Genomic DNA, 20,307 nt, shown 5'->3' with positions numbered 1-20,307 from the left:
CATTTTTCCTGTCCTTGGATGTATTATTTTTATTTTTTTTATTTATTTATTTTTGCTTTTTAGGGCCACACCTACGGCACATGAAAGTTCCCAGGCTAGGGGTTGAATAGGAGCCACAGCTGCCAGCCTACACCACAGTCACAGCAATGTGGGATCCGAGCTGCGTCTGTGACCTACACCACAGGTCACGGCAACGCCAGATCCTTAATCCACTAAGCAAGGCCAGGGATCGAACCCGAAACCTCATGGATACTAGTCGGATTCCTTTCCACTGCCCCACAACGGGAACTCCCAAGTGTATTATTTTTAAATCAACTTTCTTTTAAAGTAAATGTGAAAGATGACTAGTTAACCTTTTCAACTTGTTCTCTGTCAGGATGGAGCCACTGCCCTCTTCTTAGCTGCCCAGGGGGGTTACTTGGATGTGATTCGACTATTGTTGTCTTCAGGAGCGAAAGTCAACCAGCCCAGGCAGGTAATGCTTGCGCGTGTGCGTGCAGAGATGGGTGGGGAGGACCCACCATCCTGCAGCAGCCCCTGCCTGAGATAACCCATCAGCTGTGGGTGTCTTAAAACCCTTTTGCCTCTGGATGAGAGTTCGTCTTGGATTAGGGTTTCTCCTGTTCTTTGCTCTGGGTCCACCCGAGAGCCTATGAAATCAGGCTGACATCACCATTCAGTACTTTTTTAACTCAGTGTTTGGTGTCTGAGGTCAAGTACATACTCTGTCACCTCCTATTCAAATAAAAGATGGCTGCACTGAGGTCAGGAGAGTAAGTTCACCTGAGACATAGGTAAACAGAGATGAATCAGGTCACCTTGCCCCACCCAATCCCTCTGCTGATAGGCTGCCTTATCTCTATCCAGCACTTCTTATGCTGTGCTGGAGAGGAGCCCGTGTGGTTGGAATCAAAGGGGGGTTCTGCCCCTTCATCTCTCACAATTAAACACTATTGAGACTTCATTTACCATAAGCAAGGTTTTATCTGGCAAATCAATTAACTGATACTTAAAGGAACAGAACTACAAGGTGATGCAGGCCACATTTATAAATGGCAAAGAACCATCCAAATGTAAAGCATTAGAATTAGCTTCACTTTTACAGGAACTATTTCTCCACTAATTAGTTTTGTTTTTGTCCTTGTTCTTGTCGTTTTAGGGCCACACCCGTAGCATATGGAGATTCCCAGGCTAGGGGTCGAATCGGAGCTGTAGCCACTGGCCTACACCACAGCTACAGCAACCTGGGATCCAAGCTGCATCTGCAACCCTCAGCACAGCTCATGGCAACGCCGGATCCTTAACCCGCTGAGCGAGGCCAGGGATCAAACCTCCGTGCTCATGGTTGCTAGTCAGATGCGTTTCCACTGAGCCACAACGGGAACTCCCAGCACTCATTAGTTTTTAACAAAACATTTCAGATTAAGGTAACATTATTTTAAATGTAGTTTTCTAGGGAAAAGTCAAGCTGATAACTTACCAGTAGATGACAGACAGGCAGATTGCCACTGTAACATGGTGTGATCAGAGAAGGCCTGTGTGCTCCTGTGAGTGAGTAGCCACAGGAACTTTAAGGCAGTCTGAGCTCTTGGCCACAGGCTTCTTCAGCCTGTAGACATCCAAGTGCATAAGGAACCTGAAAAAAGAAAGAACCTTTGGGTAGAGTGGATTTGAGGTCAGGAATCCTGAATTCTAGATCCATCTCTGGTGGCTACCACGGCTCGGGAACTTGCACATTAAATCCAAGAAGTTAAAGAGTAAACCAGCAGTGCCTTGGTAGCCCTTAGCTGTGTTGGTTCTGGTTCCAGTAACTAGCTGTGTGGTTTTGAATAAGTAACTCCACCTCTCTGGATCTCTCTTCTTTCATCTGAAAATTAGAAGACTGGACAGAATGATCCGATAATACCTTCAAGGTCCCAAATTGTTGATGATTGTTTTATTCAGTGTTCAATCTGCATTTCATGAGCGCTTGCCATGTGCCAGACACTGGCATGAAAGTAAGATCACATTTTTAGAATTTTAAAGATATTCTTAGGTTTGGAGGGCCCCAGGAATACTCCTGGGAAAGGAAGCTTTTAGAAAAAGTAGCACTTCCATACCTGCCAGTGGTGATATTTGGAGATTTTTCTTGTTGGTCCTTCTTATTTTGAAATTACTGATTGATTCTGAATCAGAGGCTTCATTTTATCAAAGTTAATGAAAAGAGTTAGCTATTTTTAGATTGTGTAGTTTGATTGGGAGGCTATTAGTGAGGGTACCACTGAATTTAGAAATGAGCAATTACCAAGATGATCAAATCTCTTTCTCTGTACATCTGGCACTTTGAAAAATCTGTTTGTAAAATAAATTGCTTTATTTGTATGTCGAAAGTATTGTTTGTAAAAAAAAAACAAAAAAACAAAAAAACAAAAAAAACCCCAGCTTGACATAACAGATAATATTTCAAATGTTGCCTGGATCACGTCCATTAAACCTAAATCAAGGGGTTCTCTTGTAGTGAATTAAAGAGCCAGTGTTGTCATTGTAGCACCTCTGGTCACTGCTGTGAGGAGGGTTGGATCCCTGGCTTGGGAACTTCCACGGTAAATTCAAGAAGTTAAAGAGTAAACCAGCAGTGCAGTGGTAGCCGCCACACACCCCAGCTGTTTCTCATTCCTCCAGAGTGAGAATAACCTGGTCAAATGGATGACCTGGTCTGGGAACAGGAGGACCCCGCCCTTGGGTCAAGGAGCAAGTGACATGCCTTTCCAAAGACTGCATCTAATGCAACTGCTTAGAACTGTGAGAGCCCAGCTCTGAAATGATTGTTATTTAGGAAGGGGTATTTTATAAGAATTGCTTTGCGGGGGGAAGGGTGATGTGATGAGACTTCTTTCCTTTCATAGACTACACTAACCCCTTTGTACCTTCAAACCATAATCTTTTTATTGCCTTCCATAAGCGTATAGGTTATCTAGTCAGGTCAGAGTGGTTCACGTTATGTCTTCTCTAAAAGAGTAAACTGCATATTTAATTCCATTCCAAGAAAACAAGACATGTCAGAAATACAGCAAAAGTGATACCAATCCCACTGACTTTGTCACACATTATGAATAGGTTTTTTTGGGGTTTTTTTAAGAAAGCCTAATTAAAAGTTTCTAGGAAGTTCCCCTAGCTCATCGGGTTAAGAACCCAATACAGTGTCTACAAGGATGTGGCTTCAGTCCCTGACCTCACTCAGTGGGTTACGGATCCAGCATTGCTGTGAGCTGCGATGTAAGTCGTAGATGTGGCTCAGATCCTGCACTGCTGTGGCTGTGGTGTGGGCTGGCATGTGTAGCTCCTATTCGACCCCTAGCCTGGGAACTTCCGTATGCACAGGTGCGGCCCTAAGAAGAAAAAAGAATCCCTGCAAAACTCTTCATGCAGTGGCCAGTACCTAGGCACCTCGTAAATGTGAGATATCACTGTCACCATTATGATTTCTGTTCCATTCAGGCCTTCCTGGAATAGGAAACCCATCCAAATTCAAGGCTGCTCTGTTTCTCTAATAGTCCAAGTGGTCTCTGTCATCTCAAAGTTCCTTCTTGTCTTTCTTTCTGTTTTTAACTCCTTTTTATTTTGATCAGCATCCTCTGCCTACTTATCTTATATGTGGTCCCCAGTGTACAGGTCAGACTCCCAAACTCTTAGAGTAGTTATGTCATGGCTACAGCTTGTCCTTGTCCCCCAGGCCACAGTGGACTGGCTGGCCTGCCCATCCTTGGTCTGATGGTGGGGAGAGTGGGCCTGAGTGGGCAATTCAGGCATCTGGTAACATCCTTTACAGACTTATTTGCTGGGCCAAGGACACAGAGCAGATGGACACAGTAATGAGAAATGGGCTCCAGGTCAGGGCTCCAGGGCTGGTAGCAAAGTTGTCTCCATATTGAACCCCCTCTGTTCCTAATTTGGTTTCATACCTCTTGAATCCCCAACTTAGAATAGAATTGGTCCCCAGCAGTTGTCTGGCTTGAGCCTGCAGGTGAAGTAGCCTAAGTGAGATTCTGGAAGGCAGTAGAAGCAGGCCTGGTGCCACTTAATATACTCATTGTCATGGAAGAGAGTGGTTTTATGGTTTTCATTCTTATTTTCTAAATCATCCTTAGGAGCCCAAGTGAGGCCAAAGAAAATTTAGTCTCTCTGAAGTTGCTGTTGTGGCACAGTGGAAAAGAATCCAGCTAGTAACCATGAGGTTGCAGATTCGATCCCTGGCCTCACGCAGCCAGCTAGTAACCATGAGGTTGCAGATTCGATCCCTGGCCTCACGCAATGGGTTAAGGATCTTGGCGTTGCCGTGAGCTGTGGCGTAGGTCGAAGACACGGCTCAGATCCCCCGTTGCTGTGACTGTGGTGTAGGCTGGCAGCTGCAGCTCCGATTTGACCCCCAGCCTGGGAACCCCCATATGCCGCGGGCGTGGCCCTCAAAAACAAGCAAGAAAAGAAAATGTAGTCTCTAATACAAGTTACATCATGTACTTCATCTCTTGCTGTGACCACACTATAAAAATATATTAGAGGGTACTGGAAAATATCATCCAGATGAAATGAGGGAATAACAGCTGGAAGGAAAAGTCCCCTGTTTAACCAGCCATCGGTACTAGAAGCCTTTGTCAATCCTGCTGTTTGGCCTTCAGCCACTGTGGAAACCCTCCAGGCTTGGGGAACTCTACCTCATTAGCATATTTAGTCTTTAACGAGCCCTCATTATCATTTCTTTCCTACAGTCAGCCAGTGAATCAATCACTTGGTATGCAAAATAAGTCTAAACCCATTTCTGCTTGGTATAGACATAAATAGTAAATGACAGCCATCAAAATCCCTCTGAATCCCATCTTACTCAAATTAAATGTTCTGTTGCTTTAAAAAAAAAAAAGTGCTGTTGAGGCTGTAACTTCTATTTCGTGATGATTTCTTTGATTTTATTTACTTTAAAAGTATATAATTTTGTCAGGAAGTATTTTAAAACATTTTCAGTTTTTTGCCTACTCCACTTCTCTCTACAATAAAGGAGTTAAATTGACTTTATTTCCATCATTTTTATTATGAAATCGTCCTCACAGTGAAGATTCTATTATAATAGAAGGAAAAAGTATGAGAAAAGAGGAATTGAGGTGTACAGAAGAGGAAAATCTCTCTTTTAGATAATCAACTGATAAATAATTTGATCTGATGATAATGCTCTAATTCACATTCAACTTGCTGGGTTCAAAAATGAACTTTGGGAGTTCCCGTTGTGGCTCAGTGGTTAACAAATCCGACTAGGAACCATGAGATTGCGGGTTCAATCCCTGGCCTCTCTGTGGGTTAAGGATCCAGCGTTGCCGTGAGCTGTCGTGTGGGTCACAGACTTGGCTCAGATCCTGAGTTGCTGTGGCTGTGGCGTAGGCCGGTGGCTATAGCTCCAATTAGACCCCTAGTCTGGGAACCTCCATATGCCTCGGGGAGTGGCCCAAGAAATGCAAAAAAAAAAAAAAAAAAGAACTTTGGAGTTCTCCGTCTTGGCTCAGTGGCTTACTAAACCAACTAGTATCTGTGAGGATGCCTTGCTCAGTGGGTTAAGGATCCTGTGTTGCCATGAGCTATGGTGTAGGTCGCAGATTCAGGTCAGATCTGGCATTGCTGTGGCTGCGGTGTAGGCCAGCAGCTGTAGCTCCAATTTGACCCCTAGTCTGGGAACTTCCGTATGCCTCTGGTGTAGCCCTAAAGCAAAAAAAAAAAAAAATCTGCTTTGGAGAAGTAAGCACCAGTAATGAAATACACAGGTTTCCCCCAAATCTCATTGTTCTAATCATTCCTGCTGCCTGCTCAGTCAGTTATCTTACAGGGTAACTGGGAGAATCAAATTAAGTAAACCATATGAAATGCGTTGTAAACAAAAGTACAGTTTGTTACTTCCTGTCTTTCATGATAAATAATATTCAGATTCAATTATCATGTTCTAAGCATCTGTCAGCCAGTCCTCGTGTTCAGCGCATTTCTATCTGTTTTCTCCTTCACGTGTTTCTCTGTGAGGCTGGTATTTTTGCAGAAGCGGCCACTGAGGCGCAGAGGGATTTACCTAAGTTCTTATAACCAGGACGTGGTGAGTTCTTTTTCCATCTGCTATGACTATTGCAGTGAAGGTGATAATATTTGAGTGTTAGCATTAGTGTTAAAATAATAACATAGCTCCCAATATAGCACCTCTCAGCACTTTTCCACACATCAGTGTCAATTAGTAGAATTTCACTAAAAACAGCCAAACCCCTGGAAATCGCGGGGAACAGTCTGGGGCTGCCTTTCCTTGCCTGCCCTCTGGTGGTGATATCGACAAAGAACAAATGAACCCAGAGTGAGCGGGAGAGGAAAGAAAACGCATTGGTACCTGAGCTCTGAAAAGGGCTGTGGAGCCCAGACTAGCCTCTCCTGGCTTCTGGGGTCCCACACGCACCCCGTGGGCTGCAGCCAGCTGGGTTTCCCACCTTGCTTGAGCCAGCCACCCCTGTACACACCACTGTGACCGGAAATGTTCTTCCTTCTCCATGGAAGGCCCTTCCCTCCTCTCTCTCCTGGCAAAATCCTGCTCCTCCCTTGAGACCCAGCTCAGATCCCACCCATCCGTGAAGCTGACCCTGTAGCCTCCAGGTGGTAAGAAGGTCCCTCTCCTGGTTCATCATGGGCATTTTTGTCTGTATTGTGATACCACAATTGTACTAAAATGTCCACATCTCTTCTCCACTAGACAGCATTCCTTTGAGAACAGAAACCGTGTCTTGTTTTTAGCACTCTCCCCAAGACTTAGAAGATGCTTAATAACTGTTGGGTGTTTGAATGAATGAATGATTGGTTATGTCCTGAATTGGGAGAATCAAATTAAACAATGAATGAAGAAGTGCTTTGTAAATTCAAAGTACAGGTGGAGGTATTATTTATATTGCTGATGATAAAGGACATTCGGATTCAGGCCTATGTCTAAGAGGCCCTTGTAAGAGCATAAAGTAGGTCAAGGTATTCAGCCTTCGTCCATCCTTTGTTCCAGCTCCTCGCCCCCCATACCTCTCCCAAGACACAGCAGTGCCAAATCCTCCCCTCAGCCCCTCTAGGAGTCCTTCTAGACTCCTGATCTGCCATCATCCGCCACCTTGCTCAAAGGTCTTCATCCTCTGTCCCTTTGCCAGGACAGCAGTGGGCAATGACCCTGTGCCTGCTGCAGGGGACACACTGGAGCTGAAATCATATCCTCCAAGATCAAGTGAAACCAGATTCTGTAACTGAATCACCTTGCTCTTCAGCCCACATTCCACTGATGAGTATTTCAGTCCTATCTAAGGCAGTCTCCTTGGGCCTGATAACCTTAATTACCTCAATTAGGTCTGGATTCTCCATCCTCCTGCCCTTCTCTCCAAGTGACCTAAGTTCTCGGAGGCCAGACTATTACCTTGGCCTTGGGGTGGAGATGGGTTGCTCGTGTCTGCTCCCTGCGCTGGCTTGTCAGCCTCTCGGGTCCCTGAGCATCCTACACAGGTACCCTGAAAGCACAGCTTGTCCACCCTATGCCAGCCCTGCCATCGTCAGTGTTCCTGTGGCTTTATCTCCTCATCCCAGGCTTATCCCAGGCCCGTGTTTACCCAGCACTTCTGATCTCCCACAGGCAGGGGGGGGCTCCTGGGTGGAAGTGGACCCGGGGGTATTGGGGGCATGTCCCACATTGGCCCATATGACTCCCATGGCTATTTCTCTTCTGTCAATAAGGGGCTTGCAGCATTCCTGGGTTTCATCCCAAGAACGAAAGAGAAAGTCTTTCCCCTCTGGAATTCACCATAATTGATCTGGTTCTGGCAGTCTAGCTTACTCAACCCAGATTCCACCCAACGAGGCAGGAAAACAAAGACACTCATGATCCCCACCTCCTGCACTCCCTCTTTAGTGCCTCCCTCCATTATCCACCTGGGTTCTTTTTTTGGTTTTTTTGGTTTTTTTCTGTCTTTTTTAGGGACGCACCAGCAGCATATGGAGGTTCCCAGGCTAGGGGGTCTAATCAGAGCTGTAGCTGCCGGCCTACGCCAGAGTCACAGCAACACAGGATCCGAGCTGTGTCTGTGACCTACACCACAGCTCACAACCACACTGGATCCTTAACCCACTGAGCAAGGCCAGGGATCAGACCCGAAACCTCATGGTTCCTAGTCGGATTCGTTAACCACTGCGCCATGATGGGAACTCCCCACCTGGGTTCTTGAACTCTCTAATCAATAAAAACTGATAAGAGGCTAGACAAGAACTTCAGACAAGGCTTTATTGGACCTCGTGCTGGGGCAGGAGGGAGTGAAAACAAAAAAGAGATGCCCTTGCTCAGTCCCTGAGGGGTGGGCAGAGTGGCTTCTTAAATTGGGTGCGGGTGGGGGCAGATTGGTGGGTCCCGCCTGAGGAGTGGCTTAAGCAGTCTGCCTACCCCCTTAGTGGTGCTGTGTGCAGGGGTCATGAACAGTACCCCGATTTTGCTCCCAGCACCTCAAAAGTGGCATTTGGGCTTGGCCTTTCTGTGTCTTAACTGTTCCAACTGCACGTCTGCAATTATTTTTAGTCCCTTCGTCTCTTTGTATTCTGTTGCTCCAGACGTTTGCCCAGGTGCAGTCACTGCAGTAAAGGGTCCCAGGTCCCAGCCTGTCTCGCTTTCTACAGGAGAAAGATTTTCTATTTTTATTTCTGTCAAATCCTTCTCTGTCCCTTAGATGTTTCACCTTTTCCTCTCTGGAGCAACACACCTCACCTGCATGGCCTAGGGTCCAGAAAAAAGGGTGGTTGGGTGAATAATACACAGAAAGTATGAAAACTGGGGCTCTGCTAACACTGGCCAGTGCTCAGCACTTCCCAGAAGACACAGCATCACATTCTGCATAAAACTGTCCTCCCTGAAGACCACGTGGCTGTGGGGGGTTCTGGACCAGGGAGAAGAGTGGGAGAAATGTCTTTGGTTTTCTGACCCTCTGACCCTTACTGGAAGACACTGCCTCCTCTTCTGCAGGAATTAAGGGCATCCAGGAAGCAGGGCAAGGAGAACCCAGACAGGAGGAGTGTGTGTATGGGGGTGGTGGTGGGGTAGTTAGGGCAGGCTGGCTTCTCCTCCCTAGGTTTGTGGAGGTTCTGCCTGGGTGTTTGGTTCTGTGGGGACTGCACCCCTCTCGAGGGGGCAAAAGACCCTGTGGGGCAATGGTTTTTCTAAGCCAAGATCTGAATATTGGTAATTACCCAAGTAGTCCCGGCACTGACAAATGCCGGTCTATGTAGGTGGGTTCAAGTTGCCCTCGTCGCGTGTCATCCGGAGCTCTCACGGAGCGTTAACCTGCCGATCCATGCTCGCTGTGTCCTCTGCCCGCAGGATGGGACGGCGCCACTGTGGATTGCGTCGCAGATGGGCCACAGCGAGGTGGTGCGCGTGATGCTACTGCGTGGAGCCGACCGCGACGCCGCCCGGAACGTGAGTGTGGGGGACAGCTGCGCGCCGCGCGGGCTCGGGTGGTGGTGCCTTCCACGGAAGCCTTGACCTCCAGGTTGAACTCTGCTGAGAACATGCTGCTTTATTATCTCTTTAGCTCACCAGGGTTTGCTCCCAACCTCCACCCACCTTTTAGCGGGAAAACAGGGGGAAGGTCTGAATCAGTTGAAACCTAGCAAGTGCTGTTCAGTCTAAGGGGAAATGTTGAATTCCTAGGAGATCCTCCTCCACCTGAGATGACCTGGGAGGACTGGGGAGATAGGAGACCCAGCCTAGGCTGACCTTATCGGTGTGTCCGCAGCGGCTGCTGGTCCGCCTGGCGCTGCGCCTCCTGCTAGCCTCTGGGCAGCAGTGCAGCTGGCACACGGGATCTGTGGTTTGGGGTGTCCACATCCCCCACTGACCTTTGCTTAGCCTCAGTTGGAGTCACCTCACTCTGCCATTTTCTTTAACAGTATCTGGCCTTTTCACCCTTAATATTACCCTTGCCTATGTGACTCCCCCCCTCCCCTTCCAAGTCTGAGCCCAGAAAGAGGAAACCGGAAGACACACATACCACTAACCAGACTGCTTCTCTGCCCTCTTTCTCACTCTTTCGGTTTCTTCCCACAACCTCTGAGGTCAGAAAAGAAAAATCCTTTGTTCTCCTCTTCATCCTGATTCCAGCTAAACCTTTAGAGCAGACTGGGTGTTTCCTTTGCTGCAGGAGGATCCTGCCAGCAAAATCCTCCAAATTCAGCAGTGGATGTATTAAAGCAGAAGGGGAAACTGGAAGATCTCTTCTCAGGCCAGAAAAGGATGACAGGAGTTGAATATTAATTTGAACTTGTCTTTGTCTTCTTTTCAATCTGTCCCCTCCCTACCCTCACCCCAGCACCACCACAGTCAAACAGGCACCTAGGGAAGACAAGACCAAGGGTGTATACAAGGGAAGGCAAAAGAAAAGGACATTAAAAATTTTAAAACAGTAGATACAGCTCAACAATTATTTAAATCATTAAAAAACAGTCCAGGGGTTCCTTTGTGGTGCAGCGGGTTAAGGATCCTGCATTGTCACTGCAGCGGGTCCAGTCACTGCTGGGCATGAGTTCAGACCCTGGCCCAAGGAACTTCCACATGCTGGGGGCACAGCCAAAAAAAAAAAACAGTTCAGGAGTTCCTGTTGTGGCTCAACGGTAACGAACCCAACTAGTATCCATAAGGACGGGGGTTCGATCCCTGGCCTCGTTCAGTGGATTAAGGATCCAGCATTGCTGTGAGCTGTGGTGTAGGTCCCAGGTGCAGCTTGGATCCTGCGTTGCTGTGGTGTAGGCCAGCAGCTACAGCTACAATTCGACTCCTAGCCAGGAACTTCCAAGTGCCATGGGTGCTGCCCTAAAAAGAGGAAAAAAAAAAAAAAACGTTCGACAATTTATTTCTAAGTTGTGAACTGCAGAGAGTGCCTCTTTAGTCCTTCAAGGTCCAAAAAATATCCTGTTGGAATTCCTCCTGTTCCTTACCCAGTATCCTAAGGGACTAGAGGACCATGAATTCCCAAGTGGCAGGATTCTAAGGTGATGTAAGAAGTCCCATATTTTGTCTGGGATTCTTTCATGCAGCATTAACTGGTTAATATGGTCTAAAATGCTCTTAGATTGAGAGACGTTGCAGGTCTGTGAATTAGTTTACACATTTTGCTTCTTTCTGACAAGCATATTCCTGGTTCTCAATGAATACTTCATCCTTAGCCAATACACACCTGTGTTGATAAGCAACTTTTCTTTTCCTCCCTCTGTAAAGGATGGTACAACAGCGTTATTGAAGGCAGCCAACAAAGGGTATAATAATGTTATAGAGGAGCTGCTGAAATTCTCACCTACCCTCGGTATTTTGAAGGTAAGACCTATGGAGAAATTTTACCCATCTCCAAAAGAGACAGGTTAGAAACTAAGACACTGGTGCTTGAGGACTAGAGTAGAATCTGGGTATCATTTGCATGATTAGCTGAATTGAGAGAACATACCTACAACTTCTTAATGTTGGAGGTTGCCTGGCACTGATAGAAATCAGAAGGTAATAAAAGGTGTGAGCCAAAGTCTATAGGTACCTAGTTTTCTAGGGGAAAAAAAAATTAGAATGTAGTAATGAAATTACTAAATTGGAAAGTCAACCGTATTGATCTATCATTGGAAGATTTGTGAAATCCTCCACAAGTCATGAAAGACATGATTTATGTGCCATGCTACATGAGGAACAGGTACTCCCATTGCTTCTCTTTGTGATCTGGAGCAAAGATCCACACTGTTAACTTAGATGGAATAAAATAAGCCTCAAACATCTGGACACCTCAGCAAATGTGTCATTCTGGAGGGCTGGGTCCTCCAGAAAACGGAGCCCTGAAACTCTTTAAGTTGTAATCATTTTGGATAAAAATATTTATAAACAAGAATATCTACCAGAGATTGACAATCTTTTTCAATAAAGGACCAGATACCAAATATTTTAGGCTTTGTGAGCCGTACAGTCTATGTTGGAACTGCTCCACTCAGCTGTTTTAGAAAGAAAACAGCCATAGAAAATAGGACAACAAAAAGTGTGGCTGCATCCAGTAAAACATGTCTCAGCACTAATGAATCTGAGTAGTATCCATGAGGATGCGGGTTCAATCCCTGGCCTTGCTCCTGGGTTAGGGATCCAGTGTTGCCGTGAGCTGTGGCGTAGGCCGGCAGCTGCAGCCCTGATTTGACCCCTAGCCCAGGAACTTCCATCTGCCGAGGGTGCAGCCCTAAAAAGACAAAAACAAACAAAAACTTGTGGACATTGTGTTTCTGAAATGTCATATTTTCACATTACAAAATAGTCTTTTAACTTCTTAAATTCTGAGCGTGTCAAGATGTAGAAAAATAGGTGATGGGGGGTCGGCTTAATTTGGCCTGAGGCCTGTAGTTTGCTGACTCCTGGTGTACACTCTCTTGTTTTGTTAAATAGAGGACACCCAGCCTGTTCTAAACTTGGGACAGCAGTTTAGGTACTTTTGAGGTTTACTGACATGTCTAAGGTCTCCTTGCTCTTGGAGTTCCCATTGTGGTGCAGCAGAAACGAATCCAACTAGGAACCATGAGGTTGCAGATTCAATCCCTGGCCTCACTCAGTGGGTTAAAGATCTGGCATTGCTGTGGCTGTGGAGTACACCGGCAGCTGTAGTTCTGATTAGACCCCCCAGCCTGGGAACCTCCATATGCCGCAGGCGTGGCCATAAAAGGACCAAAGACAAAAAATAAAAATAAATAGTCTCCTTGCCCTTAAATGACCCCAGAAACTTTTTGGATGCCTTGTATCTGATTTTCATATGTTTATGCTCCATTGTAGCTGTCAGCTGGGACAGAGCTGCTGTGGTGGGTGTCCTGGCCCTTCCTGCCTCAGTGAGCTAATTCCAATCTTGGAAGTGAGAAATCTGTACTTTTTAAATATTGTTTGGAAAGAAAGAATAAACAGTCTATGAAAGTAAATTCTCTGTGAATAAAAGAAATGAGCTTCACAAATGGACTTTTCAGGAGTTCCTACTGCGGTGCAATAGGTTAATGATCCAGCTTGTCTCTGTAGATATGCAGGTTTGATCCCTAGCCTGGCGCTGTGGGTTAAGGATTTAATCCCTGGCTCAGGAATTGCCGTACATCTCGAGTGTGTTGCTGAAGCTGTGATAGAGTTTGCAGCTGTGGCTCAGATTTAATCCCTGGCTCTGGAATTGCCATACATCTCGAGTGTGGCTGAAAAAGAAGAAAAAAGAAAAGTAATGGACATTCCAATATCTAGTCTTGTTTCTAACAGCTCTTTTTTGGCTCTTTTTTTTTATTGTTAGCCATGTTGCACTTAGGCAAAGTTGGTAGGTTGGTTAGGATTTAGATAAGTGAGCTGTTACCAGATAGTGTATTGCCACACATGGCAAACATGGAAAACTGCTACTTTGCTGGAATTTTTCTCCGGGTATGTTTCACTTGCCTAAAAAAATCAGAAAGTGTCATATATATATATATATATATATATATATATATGTGTGTGTGTGTGTGTGTGTGTGTGTGTATGTATATGTATATATGTATATGTATATATGTATATGTATATATGTATACATGTATATATATGTATATATGTGTATGTATATATATATATATACACACATACACGCGAAGTAGTTAATTTGAAAGCTAAGCTTACACTTAGGTACTATTCATAGACATACGTACCTTCCAGAACAGATGGCTTATGACTACCTATCTTTTTTGTTGTTGTTATTTCAGAGTGTGTGTGTGTGTGTGTGCGTGCGTGTGTGTTTTGGCGTTGCCCACAACATATGGAAGTTCCCAGGCCAGGGCTCAAACCCACAACACAGCAAGGACCCAAGCTGCTGCAGACAATGCCAGATCTTTAACCCGCTATGCCACAAGGAAACTCTTGCCCATCTTTCTTTTATTAGGTTTGTTATCATCTCTTCTCCCCTTCCAAAATCCAACTGCATGCAGCTGCTTCCTTTATTTCAATAAATATTTACAGAAAATTTCATAAAATGTCAGCCACCTTCCCCTAGGCCCTTCTTTACCTGGAAATGCTCCAACTCGGAGCTGGGGGTGGGGTGGTCCTCACCTCACCAACTCTTACTCTTAAGCCCTGTAACTATCCTGCCCACCCGTGTGGGCAGAGCGTGTGCAGCTGGGCTGAGGGCTCTCCGGGAGGTGAGCTGGCTGAGCCTCCAGCCTTGCAGGGAGTGTGCTCCCCAAAAGCACAAAGATTCTAAGGGAAAAAAGACATGTTTGACATATAGCACTGTTATTTTGCCCACAGCAAGTTCTAATGCATCTACAACAACAAACCACGTGAGCATGAAGTCATGTGCACACTGGGCAGATCTCTTATTTCACTTACAAAAGGATGTTGGCAGTATTTATACTGACTAACTGCAATGTCCTTGAGGACACTGTATTGGGTGCTGACATGACTTTGAAAGGGAGGATAAGGATGAGCAAGGCTCCAGCATTACAGGTGCATCACTCAGGCTGGTCCATGAAGAAAGCCAAGCCGAGTGCTGATTCCTGGGAGCTCTTTCTCCCCTGACCCACAATGTCATTTTCTCCTAGAATGGGACCTCGGCGCTCCATGCGGCAGTGCTCAGTGGGAACATTAAGACAGTCGCGCTGCTCCTGGAAGCAGGGGCGGACCCAGCACTGAGAAACAAGGTACTGTCTTAGTCATCTTTCTCCCACTATCAGGCGCCTGTGCAGAGAAATCAGGCAGCGTCTTCCAAAGCCAAGACAACATCTTTCTCTGGCCTCAGTCACTACCTTCACACTTGGGCACAGGAAGGGCATAAAATGCTGTCATTGGTAGGTTACAAGTGAGCCGTGCATTTGGACCCAGAGGATTATATTAAAATCCCCATATCATCCATGATTTTCAGGATGCCAAGAGTCTCTGATGTCCTATCATCAGAGAAGTGTAATAAGTGTCAGAGTTCCAGTAGTTTTACCAGCAACCTCTGTCCGTTGAGTTACTCATGGTAGAGAATTGCCTGTGCTCTTTGGTGACGGTGTGGGGAAGATACTGCTCTTATGTTGTTAACAGGACTTTGCCTCACTGTTCCAAAACCAACCTATATGTTTTCACAGCTCAGAATTCTTCTTAGGTTCCCATAAAGCCAAACTTAGAAGTGGGAGGATGCCCAGTAACCACAGGAAAAAAATGATTGTGTTGTATTCCCTCCCCCTCGACATCTGCATAAGCAGACAAATGCAGGGACGGGGGGCGGCAGAGTAGCCCAGGAGAAAACACACTAAACTACTAACTTTTGCAGAAGGAAGCGGGGTGGGTGCTTATTAATAGGGAAGGATATGAAAAGCAATTTTCATTTTATACTTATATACTGTTTGAGAGGTTTTGGCAGGGGGTGTTGGCTGTGCCTGTGGCATGCGGAAGTTCCCAGGCCAGGAATCAAACCCACGCTACAGCAGTGACCTGAGCCACAGCAGTGACCTGAGTCACAGCAGTGACAATGCCAAATCCCTAACCACTAAGCCACTAAGGAACTCCCTGTTTGAGTTTTTATAAGCATCTATTACTGTGTTAGATTTTATTAATAATAAAACCAAAAACATAGCATTTCATGATCCTTTGAAAAGAAACCATTAAGAGATGCAATTAGGAGTGTCCGCTGTGGCACAGTGGATGAAGAATCCCACTGCAGTGGCCCAGGTCCCTGTGGAGATAAGGGTTCAATCCCCGGCCCAGCACAGTGAGTTAGAGGATCTGGTGTAGGCAACTGTGGCTTGGATCAATCCCCGGCCCAGGGATTTCCATATGCTGTGGGTTTGGCCATTAAAAAAAAAAAGAAGAAGGAGTTCCCGTCGTGGCGCAGTGGTTAACGAATCCGACTAGGAACCGTGAGGTTTCGGGTTCGGTCCCTGCAGGCCCTTGCTCAGTGGGTTAACGATCCGGCGTTGCCATGAGCTGTGGTGTAGGTTGCAGACGTGGCTTGGATCCCGTGTTGCTGTGGCTCTGGCGTAGGCCGGTGGCTACAGCTCCGATTCAACCCCTAGCCTGAGAACCTCCATATGCCACGGGAGCGGCCCAAGAAATAGCAACAATAACAACAACAACAACAACAAAAAAGACAAAAGACAAAAAAAAAAAAAAAAAAAAGAAGAAGAAGAAGAAGTGGAATTAAACAACATGCCAAGAGTCTCTTTTTCTGATTCCACTTAGCATGTGGAATTATTACTTCCCCTCTTCCTATCATTGAACTTAAAGATAATATTTCTGCTTATCTCTTCCTGAGATACATGGATTTGTTTTCCACCACCTGGCCTGGCTGCAATAAGCCTGCTGAAATCACAATTGCTCTCTTATCTTTGCACATTCGACACAGACGTCCTAAAGAGATCAATCTTCATTGCCGAGCCATCCGGTACTGAATTAAGGCGAGGAGGAAACGTTTAGTACCTTTATATAGAACCTGAAAAATACATTCTTTGTGTATGTCCTGGAATCTCAGCAGTAATGCTTATGGGGAATTTCCAGTGACCAACGTGCTGGCCTTTAGACCCTCCCTAAGAGCTACTTGAGTGTATAAGTGGGCTGCTCGTGTTGGAGTTGCATCCCACAGAAGCCCCTAGAGAGCAGGGAGTAGCTGCCAGGACACCTCCCATCTGGCCACCAGGCATTCTGTAGAAGCCAAACTCTTCAAAGGCAGCTCCAGAGGCAGGGGTACTGGGATTCCAGCAGCCCCTTGGGACCCTTAAAGGGGTATTCCTGACCTTCACTCACTCATCCGACACACCCCTATTGAGCGCCAACTACATACCATGCACTGTGTGATGTACCTTGTCTATGGGGAGATAATGATGAAAGAGATTCGCATAGTGTCTGCTTTCATGGGCTCAGAGTTTACTGGGGAATAAGGGAAACTAAGCAGTTGCAATACAGCGTGACAAGAGCTGTCATCAGCAAGTAAAGAATGGGAGTTCCCTTTGTGGCTCAACAATCATGAACCCTACTAGTATCCACGAGGATGAGGGTTCCAACCCTGGCCTCGCTCAGTGGGTTAAGGATTCCGCACTGCTGTGAGCTGCGAAGTAGATCACAGATGTGGCTCGGATTTGGCACTACTGTGGCTGTGGTGTAGGCCAGCAGCTGCAGCTCCGATTTGACCCCTTGCCTAGAACTTCCATATGCCGCAGATGCAGCCCTAAAAACCACAAAGAAAGGTGGGGGGGGCGGACAAGGAATCCTAGAATGCTATTGAGAGTGACTTCTCAGCTAGCACCAAAGCACCCTTCTGCTCTAAAGGATCTAGGACTTCTGCTCTGGGGCTTTGAGGAAGATGTTAGAAGGGAGGGTAGCCAGTGGCCCCAACAGCCTCTCCCACACTGTAGCCTTCCCCGTGGTTGCAGGGGTCTTGTGTTCCTCATATTCCCAATGGAAGACTCAGAACATGTCCTCTCCCAGGAGCAGGGACACAGAGTGGCTTGATGCTCTGTGTCTTGAATGTGGACCTAGGGTCCTGATCCATAATGAATAAGATGGCCTTTAGGGACTAGTCTGGGCACGAGCCATCTTAAATCAGCCCAACCTCAGCAATCTGAGAATTCAGTGAGGAACCACCTGGGAGAGAGGAGGAATGACCAGGTCTTTTAAAACTATGTGGATGACACATAGAACAGTGATTGCCCAAAACTTGACAACACAATTTAAGAGTATAACACTTTTTTTTTTTTTTTTTGTCTTTTTAGGGCCCCACCCACAGCATATGGAGATTCCTAGGCTAGGGGTCACAATGGAGCTGCAGCTGCTGGCCTACACCACAGCCACAGCAAGGTGGAACCCGAGCCTCGTCTATGACCTACACCACAGCTCATGGCAACGCTGGATCCTTAACCCACTGAGCAAGGCTGGGGATCGAACCTGGGTTCTCATGGATACTAGTCATATTTGTTTCTGCTGAATCATGACAGGAACTCCTTTAACACTTATTTTAATAGTAAGGATATGGACATTCGAGGAGATGGTCACATGCTTGCTGTCACATAAACGGTGTCCACAAGCTTGCGGACAGGGGTTCAGCTTCCTAGATCCGTTCCTTTTCCTGATTGTATAGCATCCTCTGGCTACCTGCCAGCCTGCTCACCAAGGACCAATAACTGATGCAAAGCAGTTGATTCTTCCCGAGTGTACACTGAGACTGGGTAGCACTCAGGTCTGTTCTCCTGGAGCAGTTTGCCCAGCATCAGGCCTGTACAATGTCTGCTCCAGCAGCAACCAAGCAGATGGTAGAATTTGACCCCACAGAGGGGCCTCTGGTCTAAAGCAGCGTAGCAAAGCAACTACGATCTGGGTAGGTCCAGTGCCAACATCAAAGGTCCTTTGGGCAGAGGTGCAGTGACAGGACATGCAGCACTACAGGCTACTGTGGCAAACTCATAATTCCCAACAACTGAGGTCCCAGTGAGCGGGTGGGGGGCAGGGAGCAGGATCCAGCCTAGAAGGTGGACACTGTGGGAGCTTCACACAGGATCGGATTTTTCAGAAAAAAAGAGGTGGGGCTCCAGGCTTGGCTGTAGGAAAGAGAAAAAACTACACCATGTCTTCTCCCCAACTTGCATTGCTTTTCTACCCTTTAATTGCCTCCCTGAATTCCCAAGAACATTCTTTTACATCTATGACAACTGTTCTCAAAGTGTGATCTGTAAATTCCTGGAAGGTCCTCAAAATGCTTTCAGGAGTTAGAATACATCAAAACAATATATTTTTTAATTGCAGTTGATTTACAATATTACGCCAATTTCTGCTGTACAGCAAAGTGACTCAGTCATACATATACATACATTCCTTTTTTATATTGTTTTCCATCGTGTTCTGTCCCAGGAGATTGGATACAGTTCTCATGCTGTACAGCAGGACCCCATTGTCTATCCATTCTAAATGTAATAATTTGCATCTGCTAACACCAAACTCCCAGTCCATCCCATTCCCTCTCCCTCCCCCTTGGCAACCACAAGTCTGTTCTCCTTGTCCTTGGATCTGTTTCTGTCTTGTAGATAGGTTCATTTGTGCCACATTTTAGATTCTGCATAAGTGGTATCTCCTTCTCACTTCACTTAGTGTGAGAATCTCTAGTCGAATCCATATTATTGCATACAGCATTATTTCATTCTTTTTTATGGCTGAGTAGTATTCCATTGAGTATATGTATCACATCTTTCTTATCCATTGGGCATATAGGTTGTTTCCATGTTTTGGCTGTTGTGACTAGTGCTGCTATGAGTGTAGTGGTATATGTATCTTTTTGAATTATAATTTTGTCCAGATATATGCCCAGGAGTGGGATTGCTGGATCATTTAGTAAATCTATTTTTAGTTTCCTAAGGAACCGCAGTAATGTTTTCCATAGTGGTTGTACCAATTTACATTCCCACCAACAGTGTAGAAGAGTTCCCTTTTTTCCACACCCTCTCCAGCTTTTGTTATTTGTAGACTTATTAATGATGGCCATTCTGATCAGTGTGAGGTAGTACCTCATTGTGGTTTTAACTTCCATTCCTCTAGTTCTAGCCAGGTTGAGCATCTTTTAATGTGCCTATTGGCCATCTGTATGTTTTCTTTGGAGAAGTGTCTATTTAGGTTTTTTGCCCATTTTTCAATTGGGTGGTTTTTTTGTTGTTGTTGTTGATTCATGTAAGTTGTTAAATATTCTGGAGATTAAGCCCTTGGTTGCATTGTTTGCATATATTTTCTCCCATTCTGTAAGTTGTATCTTCATTTTTTTATGATTAAACTATATTCTTAACAATACAGAGACATTATTTGCCCTTTCCACTGTGCTGACATTTGCTGTAATGATGCAAAAACAATGACAGATGAAACTGTTGGCACTTTAGTACATGTCACATCAGGGGCATAAAGTGTACAGGCAAACGATTTTACAAACCTCTGTTAAGGTCTTTTATTATTTTGCAAGAATACCAATTTTGGAGTTCCCTTGGGGGCACAGTGGGTTAAGGATCCAGCATTGTCAGCTTGCGTCAAAGCTGTGGCATGGGTTCAATCCCTGGCCCTGAGAACATCCACATGGCTAAGGGTGCAACCAAAAAGAAAAAAAAAAAAAAAAAGTGCCAATTTTACCTAAGAATGTCTTTGATGAACCAATAAACAACTTTAATTTTATGAAACCACAACCCTTGCTATATGTCTTTTTAATATCCTGTGTGACATGATATGAAGTTTTCATCATGCACTTTTTTTTTTTTTTTTGTCTTTTTGCGCGTTTTCTGGGGCCGCTCCCGCGG

At 45.6% G+C, this 20,307-nt stretch overlaps 1 protein-coding gene across 7 annotated transcripts in view; it reads left to right on the top strand.

Moving 5' to 3' along the window:
• The window catches only part of ANKRD29 (ankyrin repeat domain 29), a 57,619-nt gene that overhangs the window by 28,936 nt on the left and 8,376 nt on the right, over positions 1-20,307 (top strand). Inside the window, exons 6-10 of one of the 7 annotated variants that reach the window (XR_014807751.1) lie at positions 377-475; positions 9,380-9,478; positions 11,276-11,371; positions 14,608-15,872; positions 17,876-19,811. Coding sequence is in view for 2 of the 7 variants with exons in the window: in XM_021096183.2 (XP_020951842.2) it covers positions 377-475; positions 9,380-9,478; positions 11,276-11,371; positions 14,608-14,706 (393 nt within the window). In the remaining 5 variants the exon portion in view is untranslated. Of the gene's footprint in view, positions 1-376; positions 1,173-3,337; positions 5,503-5,689; positions 7,995-9,379; positions 9,479-11,275; positions 11,372-14,607; positions 15,934-17,875; positions 19,812-20,307 lie in introns of those variants that run through there. The other 6 variants (XR_014807750.1, XM_021096183.2, XM_021096184.2 and 3 more) reach the window with 6 other exon arrangements.

This window comes from Sus scrofa, chromosome 6 (genome assembly GCF_054392235.1).
Source record: "Sus scrofa isolate SSC_HxYL_T2T_F1_AM1 chromosome 6, Sscrofa_HxYL_maternal_Yorkshire_Landrace_v2.0, whole genome shotgun sequence".
NCBI lineage: Eukaryota > Metazoa > Chordata > Mammalia > Artiodactyla > Suidae > Sus > Sus scrofa.
This window is presented reverse-complemented; position numbering and strand designations above follow the sequence as displayed.